Genomic DNA, 22,743 nt, shown 5'->3' on the forward strand with positions numbered 1-22,743 from the left:
TTCATCTTTTTTTTTTCCCAAGACCGATTTTCTTAAGTCTTCATTTGAATTTACTCTCATCTTCATTCTATCATTTCTCCTTTTATCCAGGCTGTCGGTCGCAAAATGTCCCGTCTCCACTGCCCTTATCTCCCGACCTGTATACACGTGGGTATCACAGCCATACACATACATGAGCGACGAGGGAAGTACTCCTCTATACGAGCACCTTCCTCACCCATGCCACAAGGTGTACATCACTTGCCACACACACCTCCCTGGCGGCCTCCAGATGAGCCTACACGTCACGCCTGCTCCAGGTCCTCTCCTCAGCTCTGTACTTTCCTTCCTCCCTCTCTATTCTCCGTCCATATACCAGTCTACGGCAAAGTATTTCCTTTCAGATTACTGTCCCACCAACTGATAAACCCTCCCCTCCGCCCAACCCTTCTCGTAGACCGCACATCATGGGGCACCATATATCATACTCCTTCTTACCACAAACAGATCCATCATGCTCTTGTCTAGCCTGTCTTCCCCGTGTCTGTAACATGTATATTTATGAAGATCTTGATGTTTAGGGTATGTGTCTGCAGCACCCATGCTTTATGATGCCCACAGGCCTCGTTTTCTTTCTCATATCTACCGATCTCCCTTCTCCACTCTCTCTCTCTCTCTCTCTCTCTCTCTCTCTCCTTACCCACCCACACACCCAGTGGAGTCACCACCCATTACACATTCTTTTTTTCCCATGTGGATCTTTATCCTCTCTCTCTCTTCTCTCTCTCTCTCTCTCTCTCTCTCTCTCTCTCTCTCTCTCTCTCTCTCTCTCTCTCTCTCTCCAGATGTTTTCCTCAACGTCCTCTTGTCGGACACTGCACGTCGTATGTGTAGCCATTACACCATCACAGGGATGTTCTTAATTACCCTCTTGCACTTGGTGCCTGCCGGAGTAGCACCTGACGGAGCCGCGCTGGGCCTCTCAGTGTGTTAGGTCTACCCTGCCCCCTCTCCTCTGGCCTGGTTAGCCTGCCCACACCGGGATGATTACACTCCCCCCCCCCCCAGCCACGCCCCAGCACCAGGCCCTCCCGAGCCCCTTCCTTAACACTACCATTCTTTGGCACCAGCAGTTCCCACACATAATGTACACGTCATGTGTAGTTACGCTCGTGTGATGCCAGATCCTCCCTTCTCTATAAGTCTTCTTTTCTTCCCCTTATATAGTCCAAGCCTCTGGTGTGGATCATTACCCACACTCACCTCCCTCTAGTTGGGCCCCTTTCCCACACTCTCTCCATGGTAACTCCCTTACCCATACTCACCTCCTTCTTGTTAGGCCCTTACCCATACTCACCTCCCTCTTGTGAGGCCCCTTACCCATACTAACCTCCCTCTTGTGAGGCCCCTTACCCATAGTAACCTTCCTCTTGTGAGGCCCCTTACTCATACTCTTACCCCTCTTCCTGTGTCCCTCACCTTTTCTCCTCCCTGCCCCACCAGTGTAGCGCCCTCCCCTCACCCCTGGTGCACCACTAAGGGTTGGCTGAGCCGAGATAGCGTGACTTGTCTCGCCATCAGATAATCCCAGAGCTGCCGCCCCTCTCGCCTACTGCCGCCCACACTCCAACCATCGTCTACACCCACCACCCTCTCGCCGCCCGCAGCTGCCGCCCACAGTTTTTAGCTCTCATGTTTGCAACATACCTTCCACAGCACTGCTACAGGCAGTACATGTTTGATAGGTGGATGGTTAATAATGATGATAATGATAATAATAACAATAATAATAATAATAATAGTAATAATAATGATGATGATAATAATAATAATAATAATAATAATAATAATAATAATAATAGGGGAGAAAGAACACAACCCAGGTCTCTCTCGCTTGTCGCGGAAGGCGGCTACCTACCAGAGGTGGGAGCAGGGGGCGGGGCTGGAAATCCTCCCCTTCTGTGTCATCACTTTGGCAAAGAAGGAACAGAGGAAGGGGCTGCGCTAAGGCGGGAAACGGGGAACAAGTACGAATAATAATCATAATAATGATAACAGTGATATTAAGAATTATTGTAATTATAATTTATGATGATTAGAATGATAAGAAGAAGAAGAATTGGTTTACTGAATCAGTTGGAAGCAAAAACTGAAAATGTTGCGGTGCAAAATATTGACATTATAGATTAGGGATGGCTATAGAAAAGGATTACATAGATAGTGCTTGTGCAAACATAAGGGTGTCGTCTGTCTACAGGTTATACATGTCCACAATGTGTGGCATGGCACGATCTGCTCCAGCTCAAATGGGCTCTGAAGCGGCTGTGGTGCCGAACTGTTGCCACTCGGGGACGTAAGGATGTCTGGCGGTGCGAGGCGGTGGGTGGCGGCGAAGATGGTGGGATAGGTTGTTCTCAGACTGTTGGATGTGGTCCAGGTGATGGTCGGAGAGAGTCGAGAGGATCAGTGTGTTTATCGATTCCTGCCAGTTGATGTGAGAGCCACCGAGGATGATCTCTCATGCTGTTTTCTGTTCATATTGTGCCTCTTGTGTGGTGGATCAGCAGGGAGGACTAAGCAGGGACGGCATCGTTACGTTTAGGAAGGAAGCAGTGTCGATGTTTTAGAATCCACATGCAAAACGTAGAGACGAGAGGTAGAGGTGATGATGGTGCTAGTATTTCAGCTTAAGTCTGACCAGGATGATATTTAAAAACTTGGTGCCATGAACAACCTGAAGGGGCAGTATTAGGACCCTGTAAAACAGTTCAAGGGCGGAACACGGCAGGAGCTGAGGATGACGTGTACGACTATGGTCTTGTCCAGTTCCAGTGGCTCCTGCGTGTGCTCTGGAGGGCGACGTTGTCGCAAAAGCTATTGCCAACGTTGACATTTAACGTCAGAGTCGTGGACGTATACTCCCATCAAGCAGGGGTATCCATCTGAGCATCATTGATGAGAACGAGGAATCACAAGGGTCCCATATGTGCGCCCTGCGAGACGCCATAGATGAGCGACTGGAAGTCGGATACATTGCCACCCGGCAGCGTACAGACTGCAAGCCATGGGATGGGACTTCTCTCCAGCTCAAGGGTGATGGGATTATTGATGCTTATGTTATGGTTGACAACGTCGAATACTTTGGTGAAGCCAGCGAGGTTGTGAGGTCTTGCGCCCCTTGGCTACAGTGCAGCAAATAAAGTCAAGGAAACTGTCGCGTCGTAGGGCAATAGTCTTCATTATTATCCAACTACCGACCGCCTGCGGAACTTGCAAAGTCTACGTAAGTCCAATTAAACACAAGACGTTGCTGGGGCATTGGTGCAGGGAGGCGTGGGCGGGCAGTTTCTCCTTCCTTAACGGGATATGGGCGTGCGTGTCGAAGAGGGCGTGGTTCAGGAGGGAGAAATGAAAGGGCTCGCGAGTGATGGGCATGATGTATAGGGTATGTATGCTATCGTGCTAGAGGGGAGGGGGTAGATGCAAATATGTATATGGTAATGAAGAGTTGGTTAAAGCAGGAGAGGAGGGGGTAGGGTGATGAGTGGAAAGATCGGGGAGAGAGTCAGGTGGAAGTGGAGAGGGACATGGAGAGGGTTAGGTGGTGAGGTTGGGAAGAGAGTCAGGTGATGAAGTTACAGTGAGTGTTAGAAGGAGACGTCGGGGAGAGGTTCAGGTGGACATGTCAGGGGGGGGAGGAGTAGGTGTAGAGGTCAGGGAGAGGGTTCAAGGCTGAGGAGAGGGGTCAGGTGTACAGGAACCGGAGAAAATAAGGGGGGAGAGGTCAGGATAAGGGACCCTGGCAGCAGACGCTGTGAGGATTCATAGCAGTAACAGCAGCAGCAGTGAGGGAAGGTGCAGGGGATGCAACCGGAACTCCAACATGTATGGTACGAACATGTAACAGCAGCACGGCGAGGAACAGCAGTGCGAACCGTAGCAACAAAAGAGCAGCATTAAGAGCAACAGCAGAGGCAGCATCGTCGAGAGTAGGATCCTGAACAGCATCAGTATGAGGGGGGAGAGGGAAGGGTGGGAAGGGAGGGATGGGTGGGTGTAGCAGCGGAGCAAGAGGCCCGTGAGGGAGGCCGTGGTCTCCACACCCACCCTCCCTCCCTGCACATGCTATTCATGAGGCCAACTTTATATGTTAATGCCAAGATTAACATCACATAATTGCTTAATCTAATGCAACGTTAAGGCAAGATGAACGACCCCATGATATTCCCGAGTGAACAGGCTAATGCAGTGCAAAGTGGAGTGTGAATGACGCGCCCCTGGTTCTCCAGGTACTGACGATGTAATATGAATGCGGAGCGTCAGCCGTCACCTGCTGGGGCCGAGAGCGAACCGTCCGCTCCACATGCTTGGGGGGCGCTCCTCACCTCACGGGGTAACACTTTGTTCCCCTAACTTTTCCATAAATTGCTGATCGGTGACCTTTGCTGGTCGGGGCGGGCGCGTATGTCGTGCAGTAAGGTCAGCTCACGTCATCAATCAATCTTTCCATTGTTAGAGCGAGCGGCTCCGCAGAGCACCCCTCAGTGATCGCCTTTTGTCGGGTGCCGGTTGTGGCAGCGACCGTGACCGCTATTATGACACTGAGGCAAACGCTACTGTAGCCAGACCACCTTCAGGTACACGAGGCAACCCGATCACCGGGAAACTGTAGCAGGCACCTGCAAGGCGGGTAGGACAATCCCCCGACCGCCGTACCTCACGGGATAATGACACCGCGGCCACATGCTGACATTTGAGGGGCGGGTGTCGCACCCGCGAAATAAGTGCTAATTGATGGCCATTTGTCAGTATCGAGTGACAGTGTGGTTCTGACACTTTCCCCGGGAAGGCTGGTCACGCGCGCACAGCTCTTGGCACACAGGAGGAGAGGCACACAGGATGATCCAGCGACTCCCGCGCCTCACAAGAACAATGCCATAATAAAATGTACCCCAGCTGCCGCCGCCGCCTCACGTGAGGAGGAGAGTCACCTCCACGTTGCAACACTGACACCTCCAGCCACCACCATCACCCCAGCTGGACGGGGCTGTCAAGCCTACTCTGCCGCCGTTACCAGCCCTACCCTAGATACTGGCTGGGGTCGTCTCCTTCCCCCAGTAACACTACCTACGCCAGCTACTGTTGTGATCACCACCTTAATCCTCTGCTCGATTTTTCACCACCAGCAACAGTATTAGCGACTCATTTTCACGCCACAGCCACACTCCACTAGAATCACGCTCGGTTGCCCCACAAGGACGCGGTCTGCTCCACCACCACTACCACTAGTTACTCCACTGGTCCAGCCACTTGCTCCACTGGCATGCACTCCGCTGACATTATCACTATCAGGTCCCCCACAGGTGGTACCTAGCAAGAGCCGTGCCACCCGCTCCTCCCCAGCCGATCGCCTCGCCTCTCAGTGATCTCGGGTCTTCCCCAGAATTTTCCTCGATCATTTACGTGTGTTTATGATTAGAGTGTTATGGGACGGGAATGTTACCCTCGGGTTGCCTCGCCTCTTAACCTGGCGCATATGTATTATGTGTTATATTCTGTACACACACACACACACACACACACACACACACACACACACACCGTCCCAGTCTAAGCCAAATAACTCCTTTATCGACCAGCCCCAAGGGAAGGATGAACAGCTAGTATTGACTGTGGGTCAACTGATGCGTCCAAGACTCGACGAACTCGAGTGGGTCCCGGTGTGAATCATGGTCAGCGATGCTAACCACTGGGGCTCGGAAGCCCGTGTGTGTGTGTGTGTGTGTGTGTGTGTACTTTTGCAATCTTGAAATCTGTAGTATGTGTACAGTAACTGTACCTTGGTTCCACACACACACACTCTCTCTCTCTCTCTCTCTCTCTCTCTCTCTCTCTCTCTCTCTCTCTCTCTCTCTCTCTCTCTCTCTCTCTCGAGTGATGTTAAGAGATGATCACCTAGGGACTGCCTTTAGTAAATCCTTGTGTTTAAAGTGAAGGAGTTCTGCGGCACCGTCCCCGGCGGGGCCAGGCCCTGAACCACTCACACTTCCCCTGGGGTCAGAATACCTCATAAATTTCAGTGGAGACGAGTAATAAATGCGTCAGCCTTACCCATTACAGGTAATCACAGTAACTGATAATCAGGATTACTAATGACTAAGACGTATGAACTTCCAGACCATGAGGTTTGGTTGAGGTAAGGAGATCCTCATGGATGTGTTTGGTTATGTTGAGGGGCGGAGGAGGGCGTGGAAGGTTCTGTTGTATGAGGGACTGGGGAGGTTGTGGACCCCCAGGTTCTTGGTGTGTGTGGGGCGCGGGAGGTTGTGGACCCCCAGGTTCTTGGTGTGTGTGGGGCGCGGGAGGTTGTGGACCCCCAGGTTCTGGTGTGTGAGGGGCACGGGAGGTTGTGGATCCCCAGGTTCTGGTGTGTAAGGGGCAGGGAAGGTTGTTGACCACCAGATTCTGATGTGTAAGGGGCGGGGGAGGTTTTGGATCCCTAGGTTCTGATGTGTAAGGGGCGGGGCAGGTTGTAGACCCCCAGGTTCTGGTGAGGGGGACACCTTAACCATTACTACATAAGGTGACTATCGTTCTACCTGCATCGCTGGATAATATAGTTATAACCTCTGTGTCATCTCGCCCTCCTTCCCTCCCACCGTGGAAGTATAAACACCAACCCAGGGGAGCAAAGAGCACCTGCTAAAATCCTAGACTTTCTCCTGACAAGGTCCTCTCCAGCAGGACTAACGTCTTCAGCCTTGGCTGACATCTCTCCCTCACACTCCTTTCCTGGACCCTCATGCACGCTGACTGACTCATTCTCCGTAACTCACAACATTCTTGGTCGGTTCAGCACACAAGGGTTAATGGAGAACTGCACCGTTGGCTGGAAAATACAGGCATGAATATATTCTGAGCTGGGGAAAATGTAGGTGAATGAATACATCTAAAAGTAAGGTGTGTTATGAATGGCAGAGTAAATAAAGCTGAACGAATGTGGGTGTCTTGAATGAAGGTGGAAGCGTCGAGCTGGGTGAATGTAGATGTTGGATGAATGTGGATGTTGGATGATGACATACAACAGGAAGAACGTGTGTGATTGAGGAAGACATACAGTGGGAGGAACGTGGGTGATGGTGGGAGAGGTACAGCAGGAGGAACGTGGGTGATGGTGGGAGAGGTACAGCAGGAGGAACGTGGGTGATGGAGGGAGAGGTACTGCTGGAAGGAAGAGTTTACGACGGGGGAAGCGGTGAGGCTAAGTGTAAGTAAACACGCAGTAAGCAACGTGCCAAGATAGTGGTGCAGGCATGTTAGTGGCCGAGGCAAGAAGCCTGCAGACGGAGGCGTAAGGATGTGAGAGTGAGGGACGGGAAGGAGGCACGGCATACACTGGGTGTCCAGAAAGATGAAATACGAGGCTTGTGATGCTAGATGTCGTCCGGACGTAAACAAACTTACGCAGAATGGCCGTTGTCATACTAAGTAACTCTTACCAGTGAAGACAGACATAAGCGTGTTTATGTATATGCATGCGTGTACATGTACGTTGTGAACAGAATGTGAGAGTCTCTCTCTCTCTCTCTCTCTCTCTCTCTCTCTCTCTCTCTCTCTCTCTCTCTCTCTCTCTCTCTCTCTCATTCTGAACCTAACCAAGAGTCATGATGATAAAAATTTCTATGGAGAACCCACTCAGCACAACACCACACCACACCACACCACACCACACCACCCCTTCTCTAGTGGGACTGCCACCCACTTGCAAGGTTCAGGTGGTTTCAAGAGATTGAAACTATCAGAGAGAGAGAGAGAGAGAGAGAGAGAGAGAGAGAGAGAGGATGGAAGCAGCAGCAGCAGCTGTACGTGAGCGAGAAGGGCGAATGGGGGGGGGGGGGGAGGGAGGAAGAGGGCGCTGAATAATACAAGACCAAGGAAGTCAGTTGACTGAGGAACTCATCTATTGATAATGAGTACCAGCGACCACGGCCTACCACCGCCGCCCTCACACTACAAACAAACCCTCGATCATTCCCTCGTCATCACTCGACTCGTAATCTGAGATTTTAATGACTAAATCACTAGGGTAAAGAACATGCCAGAGTGAATAATGCCATAGTGCAATTATATGCAGATGAGAACCAGTGGGATCTGTTGCAGTCTTGGCGGAGAGCAACCCTAGACTGAGGAATCTTAACCGTGAAGGGATGTCCCTAACCCCGATACTCATAGGTATCCGTGACTAGTCTCCACTCTCAGGGTGATTAAGAATATGCAAAGACAAGCAAACTAACACAACAGCCGTTTGATGCCTCGAACTAATGTGATGGTCCCGTGGGTTGTTAAGTGCAGTGCATAATGAGGCTCTTCTGCAGTGGAAGGCAGGGAAGGTGTCGCAAGGTATGGTAGTGGTGGTGAGTGGTGGAGTCGGGCAGTGTGTGTGGTGGTGGCAGGTGTCGTCAACACGTGTGTGGTGATGTGCTGTGACTTGGCTGGGGGTGATGACGTGCTCGGTCGGGTACTGTGGTTTGAGCAGTGGGAGTTTGCTGACGGTGTCATCAGTGGGTGCTGATTGCTTTTATCCACTGGTTAATGATGGTTGGTCTCTTCATGTTGCTGTCTTTAGTGAGAGGAATCTACGATCTCAGGGGGCACAGCATCATGCCCCAAGAGACGAGAGATGATACATCTCCTCCTGCCGAGGTACACTAAGGATTGGCTAATGCTCCTCAGATCAAGCCACTTCCTGATCTACCGCCACAGTGGAAGTGACTCATTCCTGCACGCCTCGGGTTAACTGGGGCGTGATCTGTCTTCTACCTACCACATTCCCAGTCGGAGATTTTTTTCCTTTTTTTTATTTTTTCTTCCAGAGATTTTATTCTTTAAGCCTAAACCCGACAGTCTTCGATTCGCTGTTAGACGATGGAGGCAAACCGATTGGAAAATGAATTTGAATTTCTAATGTAAATGATGCAGATGGATTGGTTTTTTTATATATGTAATTAGACATTAGCGTAAACCCTGACATCACGACGAGCGTTCATGGTCATTAATAGGATACAATAGAGTGGGTGTGAATAGACAGACGTGGACTGTGCCTTAACCTTATGTAGGGGCCAGGGATGCGGGGAGGAGGCCGACTCCCCTCCTCCCCTTACCACTAACCTCAGCGTCAGATATAATGAGGGTTCTCTGCTGACGTCACAAGCCTCCCCTGCTGATGTCATGCTGGATAACAATGGGCCAGCGGGTCAAGCACTGCCGCTTTTTATCGCCTCAAGTAGGGGAGAGCGGGGGACCCACGAGGACGAGTGTAGGGGGGGGGGGGGGGGGTGGAGCCAGAAGGAGGGATGAACAGGGGAGACCAGAGGTAGTAGGGAAGGACTGAGCCAGAAGGACGAGAAGTGGCGGCCACTTTGTAAACACGGGGACTCGGGAACAGAGTGGTGGAGGGTGGGCGATAGACGGAAGCAGCTGACGAAGTGGTTGTTGGAGATTCTGAGGGTCACGCCGATAACCCCTCCACCAGGGTGTGCTGCCGGGGCAGGCAAGGTCAGCTCCAACCTGGCCTTGTGCGCCTGCAACCTTTCATTGTTTTATATACACTGGAGGAAGGTGTATGGTTGATGAAGAGGTCCGGGGCTGATGCAAGCCTCGTCTTGCTGATGTGTCTGCCAAGCAAAGGACCACCTCCCCTTCCATGCCAACAGCTGCTCGGAGCGACGCGAGGAGTACACATGACATGCATCTATACATCTACATGTTTGTTCTCAAGTAATTCTGACACTGAATGAATGGAAAGCTTCAATTCCTAGGGTGTGCTATAAGAGAGTAACCAAGTAACAACAAGTTTGTCCAGAATTTGATCTTTGCAAAGAGGTGACAGGTTTGAGGAGAGTAATCTTATCGTGACAAGCAGGGGTTAACAGTGTGGCATACTTGACGTGTGTCTCACAGGTATTGTTGATGAATGACTTACCTGAGGTGAAGAGGACGATGGCCTTGAGGCAGGAGTACTCGGCGGAGTCCACGTGGAGGGCCTTTAGTTTCTCCACTTGCTCCTGGAAGATACGGATGTGGTCCATGAATGCCACTACTCTGTCGGCCGCCATGGGCGAGGCGTGGAGGCCAGCGGCAGCTAAGAGCGGCGCTACATGGAGGGGCATAGAGCACTGGGAGGCGTTCAGCACGAAGAGTTCAGACCAGACGAGCCGCAACAGTGCGACCTGGTCCGTCACCTGAAGCTCGGGGAAGAAGGGGATGTTCTTGGCCCAGCCCACGGCCGAGAAGAGGAGCCGAGACGCCAACTCACAGATGTTGTCGACGCCCATGATGTTGTTGGCGTTCATGCACTGGCCGTAAGGCGAGGTGGGGAAGGGCTCGGCACGGAGGAGGAGGGAGATGTACGAGGACAGGTAGGTGTGACCGTTGATGGTGTCGCCATTGGCCATGAACTGGCTGGGCATCCCCATCCCTTGGGTCGGCGGCACTCGCCCCCGCTGCACCGCTGCAACGAAACAAACACGACACGTTAGCACTCCAACAGTCCATAATGACTTAGACAAGACCACATGCTCAACCTTGAGGGCAAAATTTACACTTCTTGGAGGTGACTGGTAATGACAAGCCACTCACTCAGTACCACTCGTCCAACGAGTCCCCAGCTACAGCCGAGGAACACAAGACGCGCTCGTGCACCACCACATAACTCGTTGACTAACGGAGATTCATACTTGGTCAGTAACCATTAATTTCCAGCAATTGGGCTCCCCCCCCAAGGCACCGCTGGTTGACGCCCCAGACCTTAAGTGATCATCTTGCCCGGTCTTGACCCCCGTCTCGGGCAGCCTATGTGCTTCTCATTTTGATGATTTTGTAATCACAGTATAACCCATGTCGAGCTCCGGGTCTCCTAGTCAAGAATGTGATATTCCTGTGTAATGTCATGACTCTGGAATTCGTAAGTTTGTAATATAACCAATCATAGCCTACTGCTACAAGTACTTAAAGCTAGCCCCCACAGACTGGCCTCTCTGATGTGTCTGGAGGTCTGCTGGCTTCCTTACTGTTCACATCACAAAACGTTAACCTTGCTATTGTTGACATTAGGTCCAGTTGGGACAAACCATGATACCCACAGCAAAGTCATCTGAACAGTACCTGTGTCTGGCACTAGGCGTAAAGGAACAGTGATAACATACTGGTCTTTGCGGCTGCTAGTCTAGTTAATCTGCCTCCACACCCTCCCTCCCTCTACCAAGCAACGCTGTCGCCAGGTGTCTCACACTACCTCCATTCTCTGGAGACCGTTCATCCGTGTCTTTCCTTGCCATGCTTACAAATATATCTCAGACGAGAATACAGATACTGATGCTAAATATTGACCGAAATCAGACAGGTACATGACTTGAGAGGGATAATGCTCGTCATTAATCAGAATTACAGAATGATAGTACTGTAAGAGACTTCAGCAGCTTATTACCGGTTCAACAGATGACCCAACCTGTAACCTGCTGGCTTTTGATGATGCCTTATCTTATAGAAGCCCCAACCCTCAAACCCTCTGCCTGTTAATGCTGCCTCATCTCGCTGGTGATCCTAACACAGCTGTGACCTCTAAACCCCCCTGCCTGCTGATGCTACCTCATCTTACAGGTAACCATAACACTGCCAGGACCTCCGAGTCCACCTGCCTGCTGACGCTACTTCAGTGTACTGCCTATTCCCGCCTCCGTTGCCTAATTCGTACGAAGTTCTCGTCCTATCGGTCGGTGTCCTTGCCTGCTGCCACGCACCTCACCCACCCTCCAGCCACATCAACACAGTCAGCAGGTAACACACCAGAGAAGACGCCAGATGGAGGTGGTTGAAGGGAGAGAGAGTGTTGAGGTGGGAGTCCACCACTGCAGTGCTTGGCTACCTCAACTGCCAGGGGGGGGGAGTATGAATGATGACGTCCCGTGGCAAGTGCCAATCCCAATGTGGCCAAGATAAAGGGGGACGGGTCATACGTCCAACACAATGAAATATAAAGTTCAATTAGTATGATGCTAAAGATAAATGTTGGTCTTGAACCTACGTCAATATTTGCTCTCGCTGTGGCAGACGAGCCAAGGTCTCTTGGGCCAGTTGGGGAGGACACCCAACGTTACTTTTAACATCAGCACACCATGGGAGGGGTCGGGTCAGACATTTAAGCCAGGTACCATGTACCTACAGATGAGAGACGAGGGAGGGGGGGAACGTGGGCTAAGACTCACTTGCTCCTTCAGAGTGAAGATGAAATATTCATAAGGTTTTCGAACTCCACTAATTTACCAGTTCCTCGCTGCTGCCAGGGACTAATTGAATTTTTGGCCATACATCAGTGAGGATCCGCATTGGGTTAGGGAGGGAGGTAACCTCGGACTGTAATGATAAAATATTGGCATCGCACGAGACGCTCCCAGGCTGGCCGCTGGGAGGGTCACGACGGACACTTGGAGTTTCGAGTTTGATTGTACGGTTGGGGGATTTGTTCTGCTTCACGTTTATGTATGTACCTTGTGGTACTTAGGTCTGGTTCCATGGACGATTTGTTGAATACGTCTCTCTCTCTCTCTCTCTCTCTCTCTCTCTCTCTCTCTCTCTCTCTCTCTCTCTCTCTCTCTCTCTCTCTCTCTCTCTCCACACACACACACACACACACACACACTGTCATCTGCCGATCATTACACTGTCATACCCAACTGGGCCATGATAGGTAACTCTCCAGCTGTCTACTGCTGCTTCTCCACCTGCAGGCTGGTACTCAGCTCCCCACCCCCAGCCACCACCCTCCTGACATCCTCCACCCTTTACCCTCACCACTCTCAATGACAGCAAGTTTTTTTTGTGTGTGTGTGTTGGAGGCTCCAGTCACGGACAGAAGTCCACATCAAGGCCGGGTCTTAATTGAAATATTGAGAGAATTATGAAACGGGAAAAGAAAAGACAAGGGAAAGTGTTTACGAATTTTGGAGAAAGTGAAAGACCTGGCTTTTGAAGTGTGCCTGGTCATAGTTATTGGGAAAACAAGAGAAAGTAGAGAGTTCCAATGCTTCGATGTGTAGGGAAAGAAGCAGGTATCAAAACGGCCCACCCTTGAGTTGCCGATGGCCATACAGTAATAACGTGACGCAGCAGCTTGCCTAGTTTTGCGTGGACTAGCTAGTGGTGGGGAAACACAAGCAGCCAGCTCTCGGGAACAGAAAACTAAGTAATACTTATAGAATAGGGAAAGTGAACCAACATTGCGGCATAGGGCAAGGGGGTAAAGTTTGGAAGTTAGCCTGGGACAGTGGAGAAGTCGGATCGCCTTCGACTCAACTTTTCAAGTAAGCATACAGAGCTAGAACCACCCCAAGTGTGAAAGCAGTACTACATACAAAGACGAATCAGTTCCTTGTATAGACGGAGCAACTGTTCAGAAGATTAGTTTCGACATCAAACAGATCACCCAGTTTCTCAGTGGCAGACTTAGGGTTTCTAAGAAAGAGTGGATGTTACAGAAATACCAAGCATGTTCATTGAGTCAAAAGGTTGAATTACAGAACCGTCAAAGGAAACACGAAAGTTGTGAGGAGTTTTCGATAAAGAGATGGGTAGAAATTGGGTCTTGAAGGCATTAATCTTGACAAGATTTCGTGTACCCCACTGAGATACCCTGTCCAAGTCTGAGTTTATTGAGGAAGCTGTGTCAAGACGAGATGCAAATCGAGTGAGAGAATGGAGGAGTAGAATTGAAGGATGTGGATGAATGCAGTGTTGAGTCGTCAGCGTATGAGTGCATTGGATTATTTGTGGAGGAGAGGAAATCGTTGAAAAAGAGGAGGAAAAGTCTAGGGGACAGGAAAGAACCTTGATGAACACCGCTGTTGATGGCGAAAAGTGGGAGGCTGATCCATCAACAATCACAGAGATAGATCGACCGGAGAGGAAGTTAGATATGAAGGAGCAAAGTGAGGGAGGGAAGCCAAAAGAGGGAATCTTAGAGGTGAGACCCCGATGCTATACCCTGTCAAACGCCCTAGATATGTCAAGGGCAACTACACATAATACCCCCAAATCTTTCAGGAGTGATGACCAGATATTAGTAAGATAGGAAAGATATCACCAGTGGATGTTGCCTTACAGATGCCATACTGGTGATCAGAGAGAAGACTGATTTTCGAAATGTTTAAGGATATGAGAGTTGAGCAGGGACTCAAAGATTTTGGAAATAGTAGATGTCAAGGCTATCGGACGATAGTTATAGGGGTCAGAACGGTCCTGTTCGTAGAGATGGGATGTATCAATGCATGCCTCCATGGAGAAGGAAAAGCTTTGGATTTTGAACAGAAACTGAACAGACGAGCAAGCACAGGTGCAAGTTCAGAGGCACACTCAAGTACACGGGGATGATTGCCATCAGGACCATAAGCCTTGTTCCGTGTCCAGAGGAAGACGCGCTTTTCGGACAGTTCGAAAAGAGATTAAGGGAAAAGGCTGAGAATAGTAAGAGGAGCATCAGGGGGTGAAGGAATGTTAGTCATCCCAGGTGGAGTTAGAGAAGGAACGGGAATCAAAGGGAGTTGCTTTGTCTACGGGAGAGACAGCTATAATACCGTAAGAACTGAAAAGGGAAGGAAAGGTAGAGCGACAGTTGTTAGAGACGCCCTTAACTAAAGACCAGAAAGACCTATCAGTGGATGACGAGGAGAGGTTATCGCACTTCCTTTGAATAAAGGAATGTTTCGCCTCACGGATAACGTGCTTGCAGCGATTACGAGCAGTGATAAAAGCTGAATGGGAGCCAGTGGAAGAGGAGTTTTCCCTAGCCCGATATGCCTGATCCCTTTGTCTGAATGGCCTCAGAACAGGAACGATTGAACCATGGATTGGGTGAAGAGGTCGTCTTGGAGGAAGAGGGGATAAATGCTTCTATTTCCGTAAGAATAACCTCTGCTATGCCTCTGGCGGAGACAGAAGCATCACCACATAAGAGACAGTAATTTACCCAAGGATGACGTGCAGCCTGAGGACACGACAGTAAATTGTGTCCAGGCTGAGGGCACGTTACAGGATGACGCGTGGCCTGAGGACAATATACAAGAATGTGTGGAGCCTGAGGAGAATATTAAGTATGAGGCAGAGGCTCAGAGGATGCAGGATGATGAACAATATGAAATTGATATTGAGGATAATAATGAAGTTGATACCCAGGGTGAGGAGCTAAGGGAAATACAGGGTTCCATTGTTGAGAAGTATGTGTCGATGAACCAGACGAGGAAGTGGATGAACTCTCAGTGTCCTCCTCCAGCACTCCCAGCGAAGTGTTAATTACCCTGTCAAGGATGACATAGATCAGATTGAGGTTATCAGGGAGTTGGGTCAAGGAGGTAATGGTAGAGTAGATGAGTATTAACTCAAGGGCAGCAGAGGGCCATGAAAAGCCCTCATGATGGAGACGACTTCGACAATTTAGTCGATGGGGCCGAAATACTAAGTCTCCTGAAGGGAGCTTGAGGCGCCCCTCTGCTCTACGGCTTGTCCCTCCCACCTCCCAGGATGATCAGGTCCTACACCGGCGGTCCTCATGAAGAATATTCAGAAACGCGATCAGAAACCAATAAATCGTCTACTCTCTCGTCTGCATCGTAGGCAAATTGAAAGCGATCCACGATAAAGGCGTCCTACGCATTGATATTAAAACCAACAACATAGCTGTGACGTACGCCTGATGGCGTGTCCTTCCACTTTCATCGAGCATGGCCTGAGCGCGATGGTAGGAGATATTTTACCACTGGTGGGTGAGGGAGAAGACCGCCCTTGGATGTCCCCGGAACCCAAGAACCCTGAGCCCCTCTCACCTGCAAGTGACGTGTTCTCCCTCGGCTATTTCCTCAGTGACCTTCGATGTTTCATCGAGACAAGAGATGTAGACTGGCACCTCAGGGAACTGCAAAGAGTTGTGGATATCCGCGACCCCGTACAGTGACCATCGCTGGCTGTGATAAAGGCCGGCATGGAGGAGCTGAAGGCACAAACGTGGCCACGGCTACGACTACGGGTCTCCCAACGTAAGATGCGAGCCTGCTGATCTGTGTGCGTGTCATCATCGTCCGTAAGCCGTCTTCTCCACACCCATGTTTAATGCTTGTTATTCGTTTGGTGAGGACGTTAATCCTTCTTTTATAGTGGTGTTTGATATATTCTATCGCTTATCTTTTCGTACATATCTTATGTCATTTATCGTTTACTGTACTTATTTTGTGATTTTTCTCCACGTCTCTGAGGGTAAGAAGTTCTTCCGAGACGTTCGTACAAACGTGAAAGTTTTTTTTTCTTTGTGCAATACACAAGTTCAAATGATAGGCGCCTCGATGAGCCAACCAAGGTTTAGAACTCAACTTTTTATGATGGAGGAGATTAGTTGAATGTTCCTGTGTGTTGAAGGCGAGTGATGTGTCCCTGTGTGTTGGAGACGAGTGATGTGTCCCTGTGTGTGCGTGTGTGTGTGTGTGTGTGTGTGTGTGTGTGTGTGTGTGTGTGTGTGTGTGTGTGTTGGAGACGAGTGATGTGTTCTGTGTGTGTTGGTGATTAATGTACCCCATGTAGGGGTAAATCTAGGGAGAGGGGGGGGGCTGTGCCTGTGTTGATGATGAGTGATGTGCCTTGTGTGTTGGTGTGATGTGTCAGGTTTGCCAGCAGCGAGTGACGTGTTCTGGTGACGAGTGATTTGCACTTGCTAGTGACGTGTGATGTGAAAAATTTGGTGAAGACTCTTGGGGGGGTCTACACCTCCCATAGCCAGGGGTTTGGGCCCAGGCCGTTGGATCGGCTCGTTGGTCGACCATGCCATTGTAAGCCCGAAGCCTTAAGGCCTACCTGTACAATAGCTAGCCCCCGACTCTCACCCCTACAGCCTGGCTGTTCTAGTACACCGTCACTAGCGACGGTGACGTGGCGCCACGGACGGAGTGGCCTCCTCATCGCGCACTTCTCCATTATCAGCTTCATTTTTTCTGATTTATTATTGCACAATCATCAAAACGACCTTGGGCAGATAACATCATCTCGGCTTATAACCAACATAGTCGATTCGTTAACGAAGCCATCATGGTTGTGGGTCGAACCTGGGGTAGGGGTTGTGGTGACCCAGGGTGTAGTTCACCAGCTTGCGTGTACACGCCACATGTGTGGTATATAACCCCACGCTAAGCTGTGGCAGGTGGGTGCACTACCCGGGTCCCGCACTGTTGGTCAACAAGCATTGTACACAAGAATACTCGACCAATCTTATCACCAGCAAGGACGCTTTATTTTTCTTTTTTTTTTTTCTTTACGTTACGAACAACATCTTTGTAGTAAATGTCGTGCAGAAACGAGTACGAAACTACAGCATCACCTTTCGGTGCCGCGTTTTCTTCTGTCGATGTAGTTAGGTGCATTATTCGACGGCCTGCGTGACGTGACGTAACGAGTCCGTCACCTGAGGTGGTAGACGACGGCCAGACGCTGGTTATCTCGCCGTACACGTCGACTAGGCTTGAGCTAAACCGTCGTCACACACACACACACACGGTGTAAGCAATGTCTCCTCCCGTAACGTCAGGATCCGGTTAATTCATGCTGGCAAATTTACTGATACATTGCCAAGTATTTAAATACCTTGTTTACCTTCCTAATTTACCCGCCTGAGTCTCGTATGTTAATATTTTATATCTCCACTTTTACATAAGTGTTTTGTTTGTGTTTCCCCACAAGTGTCGACAGGTTAGGGCCCTAGTCAGAGGAGGCTTCGAGCCCCTCGTCTACTCACGCGCTCGAGAGACTCTCGTAACGAATACTTCGGATCTATCGAGTGATAACTTGTGTGGAGGCACCGTGTGCAGTTGTAGCTGCCGGCAGTGTGGCCTCGTGTGTACAACACCGCCGGCAGGAAACGCCGTGTCCCTCGCACGACCTTCCACCGATACATAAACAATACGTTTGTGTCTCGCTGGTGTAGAGACAGCAAAAACTTGTTTTCCTCTGAAATGCGAAAACGACACGGCGGCTGGAGGAGGAGGAGGAGGAGGAGCGGCAGCAGCGGTTTATGATCATAACTATGTAAATATAGTGACCCGGGGGCCGCGCGGAGCCTCTTGAAGCCCCGGCCACAACCTTTTAAGACCATAACAGGCCCGAGTACATGACCTCGCCCACCCACCCACCCACAACCCACCTCCTCCTCCTCTTCTTCTTATTTTCCTAAAATCTTAAAGACACTTCCCTGTCAGAGCAAACAAGATCTGGAGTGTTTGGTTCACGTGTAAAGAAGCAGCGGGAGCTGTTCGTCGTCGCCTCCCTCCCCGCAGCCGCTCATGTCGTCCCCAGTCATTCTATTGTTCCCCGAACCATCACACGAGTAAGACTATCCTCGCTAACCACACTAACCACCACACTCACACTCGCTCACAGTCCACTCCCACTGCCATCCATCACACCCAACAATCCCTCACAATAATCATCTCCGTCTTCCCACATTTTGTACCATCCGCCACTTCACTCCACTCGCTCACTCCGCCTCATCAACATCCACTCTACCTTCCCAACGCTTCTCACAGCCTAAGCCATCTTTCCCACCCTACCATCATTCATTCCCCTCTTACTCACCACCATCCTCATCCTTGCCAATATCTTCCCCCACCATCTCTCCCCACAATCCATTAAACACTGATTTTAAGAATATATTTTATCGCTAATTTGACCACAGTCATCGTGTCTTGGTGCAACTTGGTGAAACACCTGTGTCGTTTGAACCCAGCTAGTGGGCGGGAGATTTGAGTAGTAGTAGTACCCACTATGGCCAGCTCTGACCTTGTACAGCCTCCCTAAGCAGCTACAGGCTTTACTGCTGCGACCGGGTACGTACTGGGATGTGTGTGTGTGTGTGTGTGTGTGTGTGTGGAGGGGGTAGGGGTTGAGGTATCTAGATAGCTAGACGCGAGGCTACAGCCACCTAGTAACATTTGAAACCGCAAGTGTCCTACAGGACGGAGTGTACCTGGGCGCCTGAGCTTGTACGAGGAACAGAACTTAACAGCCGGCTGGAATGCGGGGTTGCGTCATTAATAACAGAGCCAGACGTCATTAATATCGCTGTGTCATAACGCCCGCCTCACACCAAGGTGCGGTAGGACCACAAGGAGGTGGGCGAGGAGGAGGAGGGAGGAGGAGGAGGAGGAAGGCGGCGGCTATGAGAAAGAGAAGGAGGGAGGGAGTAGGAACAAGAGAGTCGAGGAGGTTGAAGGAGCGAGAGTGTCATGAGTCGGGACAACTTACCGCACGAGCACCTGCCTGGTGGGGGTCTCACCGCCCACTTGATATTCCCGAGATAGCCACACGCTGACTGGGGGTTCCAGCGTCTGAACTAAACACTACTGGCAGCGGCCAGGGGGAGTGGAGGAGTTGGCCGGTAGGGAGTGGAGGAGAAGCGGAGGACCTGAACGTCAAGTACTTCCCCCTCTATCATGGCCCCATCACCTCCTGGACCACATCCACATAAATTCCTCTTCCACAATCCCTCTCCTCCCCCCCCCCCCCTTCCCACAGCCCCTGTCTCTCTATCCCATAGCCTTCCTTCGTCTCGTATCCATAACCCCCCACCCTCCCTCCCTGCTTACTTCCCTTTCCCTCACCATCTGCCTTCACTTTCTCCGTTGCCTACCATCTTGCTCCCCAATCCTTTGTTTCTCCCTCATTCTGAGCCCTTCCTTCCCTCCCCCTCGGTCTCCACCTCCACCCTCCCTTCCCCCAGCACCACAACATGGCCATCCTGCGACTATCGTCTCCTCATCTGAGACGTGGAAATTTGATCATTCACAACATTGATTTCCCGACACGGATAAGTTTTGTTGGGCCAGGGAGGGAGGGGGAGAGTGTGGGGTGAGTGAGGGGTCAGGAGAAGGTGGGGGTGTAGGGTGAGTGAGGGGTTAGGAGAGGGTCGGGCGCGGGGTGAGTGAGGGGTCAGGAGAAGGTGGGGGTGTGGGGTGAGTGTGGGGTTAGGAGAGGGTGAGGATGTCGGGTTAGTGAGGGGTTAGGAGAGGGTGAGGGTGTAGAATGAGTGAGTGGTCAGGAGAAGGTGGGGGTGTGGGGTGAGTGAGGGGTTAGGAGAGGGTGTGGGGAAGGATGAGGATTTGAGGAAGGAAGGGTGTAAGATTGTGTTGGGGATGTTGGTTGTGTTGGGGAGTGTTGGTGAAGGAAGAGATACGATGAAGAGATAAGGTGTAGTGGACGGTGAGTGTACTTGCAGTGATGTTGGAGACGAGTGAGTGAGTGTGTGTGTGTGTGTGTGTTAGGGCCGGGGGGGGGGGGGGGGGGCAGACGAGGAGGTGAAAGGAAGGGGAAGCAGCGGAGGGGAGAGCGGTGGAGGTGGGGATGAGGGAGAACACGGTTAGTGAGAGCAGAGGGAGAGAGAGAGAGAGAGAGAGAGAGTACGAGAGACCCAGGGAGAGGGAAGGAGGGAGGTAGTGTGGGTGAAGGAAAGGTGATGGAGGCAGTGTGAGGGAGGGAGAGAGAGAGAAGGGAGATGATAAGTATGAGGGAGGAAGGGTAGGCTGAGGGAGGGAGAAGTGACGAGGGAGGGAGAGGGAGAGAGACTTCCTCCTCTTTCTTCACCCGTCAGAGTTTACCTGTGAACACCTGTAGATTACCTGTTTGTGAACACTTGTAGTTTACCTATCGTTGAACACTTGCTTTTTTACCTGTTTGTGAACACTTGTAGTTTAACTATTGTTGAACACTTGTGCTTTACCTGTTTGTGAACACTTGTAGTTTAACTATTGTTGAACACTTGTTCTTTACCTGTTTGTGAACACTTGCAGTTTGCTTATTTGTGAACACTTTATAAACGTTTGATATCTACTAATCACTGAACACTCGTTCTTTACTTAGGTATGAACACCTGTAGCTTACCTGTTAACTTTTAACCTGTCTATAAACACTTGTTCTCCACTTATCCATGAACATTTGTTCTTTACCTTTTTATGAACACTTTACCTATCAGTAAACACTTGTTCTTTACCTATGAACACTTGTTCTTTACCTATGAACACTTGTTCTTTACCTATGAACACTTGTTCTTTACATATGAACACTTGTTCTTTACCTATGAACACTTGTTCTTTACATATGAACACTTGTTCTTTACCTATGAACACTTGTTCTTTACATATGAACACTTGTTCTTTACCTATGAACACTTGTTCTTTACCTATGAACACTTGTTCTTTACATATGAACACTTGTTCTTTACCTATAAACACTTGTTCTTTACCTATGAACACTTGTTCTTTACCTGTGAACACTTGTTCTTTACCTATAAACACTTGTTCTTTACATATGAACACTTGTTCTTTACCTATGAACACTTGTTCTTTACCTATAAACACTTGTTCTTTACATATGAACACTTGTTCTTTACCTATGAATACTTGTTCTTTACCTACGAACACTTCACGGGTAACTGTTCATTATCTATCAATGAACTGCACTTCTTTAATTACCGAAGTTTTCCTTCATTTATTTATGAGCAGCTGTTGCTTTTTTATCTCTGAAGACTTGTTCTCTGTTTATTCATGGACACCTGTTCTTATCTACTTAACAGTTGTCTTCTGTTTATTCTTGAACACATTATGTGCTTTTTATGAACAAATGTTTTTTACTTATCTGTGAACACTTTGCTCTTCGATTAATCATGAACACCTGCTCATTACTTTTGAAAGCACTTATTTCTTAGCCACTTGCTCATTACTCATCCCTCTGTTGGTACACTTAGAAAACCGTTTACAAGTACCTTACCACAGCTTGTACATCCAGTCATCATTAGCGTTCAACAGGTATATGTCTGTTAAGGGAGGAGAAGGTTCTACATATGTGTTGCCCCGTCTTAAAACTTGTATATGTACCACGAATTTACTCTGTATGTGCACACACACACACACACACACACACACACACACAGCGTAAGCTGGGTACGGACTTATCGACCCGCCTGAAGTGGAGGAAGAACACCTAGTTTGTTTGTGGGCCAATCGCTGCGCCCATGATTCGAACTAGTGACGGACCTGTGCTAAACTCGTGGCCAGTGTGTGTGTGTGTGTGTGTGTGTGTGTGTGTGTGTGTGCATTTACCTTCAAGCATACTCGGTAAACAATTACATAATAGTAAAGTGCGATACACCTTTATAATGAGTAACCCACTTTATGGCGATATATCAGAGAATAAGAAGGAAGAGATGAAGAAAAAGAAGAAGGAGAAAGAAGAAGAAGAAAAGGAAGAAGAAAGAGAAAAAGAAGAGAAAAAGAAGAAGAAAGAGGAGAAGAAGAAGAAGAAGAAGAAGAAGAAAAGAAGAATTCATTATACAGACACAGTACAAAGCCAAATAAAACGTAAGGTACAAAAAGGATCATGTAATATAAGCACATATGAAGTCAATACACAATGGTACAGATGATGTACATTACATATAAATACATAACATACAGCTGGTATAGTGTATCAAGTAATGATGGTACTACAGTGAGGCCTGTGCTATAATTAATAAGGGGGTTAAAAATTACAGATATTTGGCTGGGAAGCATCATCGAACACATAATTGAAGCCAGATCATATTACAGGCTGTTACATAATTAAGAATCTCCCAGCAAGACTACTTTCACAAAAAATCTTCAAATTTCCAACAAGAACATTTTGTCAGTAGACATCATGAGACTGGCC

The 22,743-nt window shown here is 49.4% G+C and overlaps 1 protein-coding gene across 2 annotated transcripts in view; it reads right to left on the bottom strand.

Annotated features, from left to right (window-relative positions):
- svp (COUP transcription factor 2) overlaps window positions 1-22,743 on the bottom strand; it is a 284,141-nt gene that overhangs the window by 237,810 nt on the left and 23,588 nt on the right. For both annotated transcript variants that reach the window (XM_071687176.1, XM_071687177.1), the window contains one exon: window positions 9,962-10,489. In XM_071687176.1, coding sequence (XP_071543277.1) covers window positions 9,962-10,489 — 528 coding nt within the window. The remainder of the gene's footprint in view (window positions 1-9,961; window positions 10,490-22,743) is intronic.

This window comes from Panulirus ornatus, chromosome 43 (genome assembly GCF_036320965.1).
Source record: "Panulirus ornatus isolate Po-2019 chromosome 43, ASM3632096v1, whole genome shotgun sequence".
In the NCBI taxonomy this organism is placed as follows: Eukaryota; Metazoa; Arthropoda; class Malacostraca; order Decapoda; family Palinuridae; genus Panulirus; species Panulirus ornatus.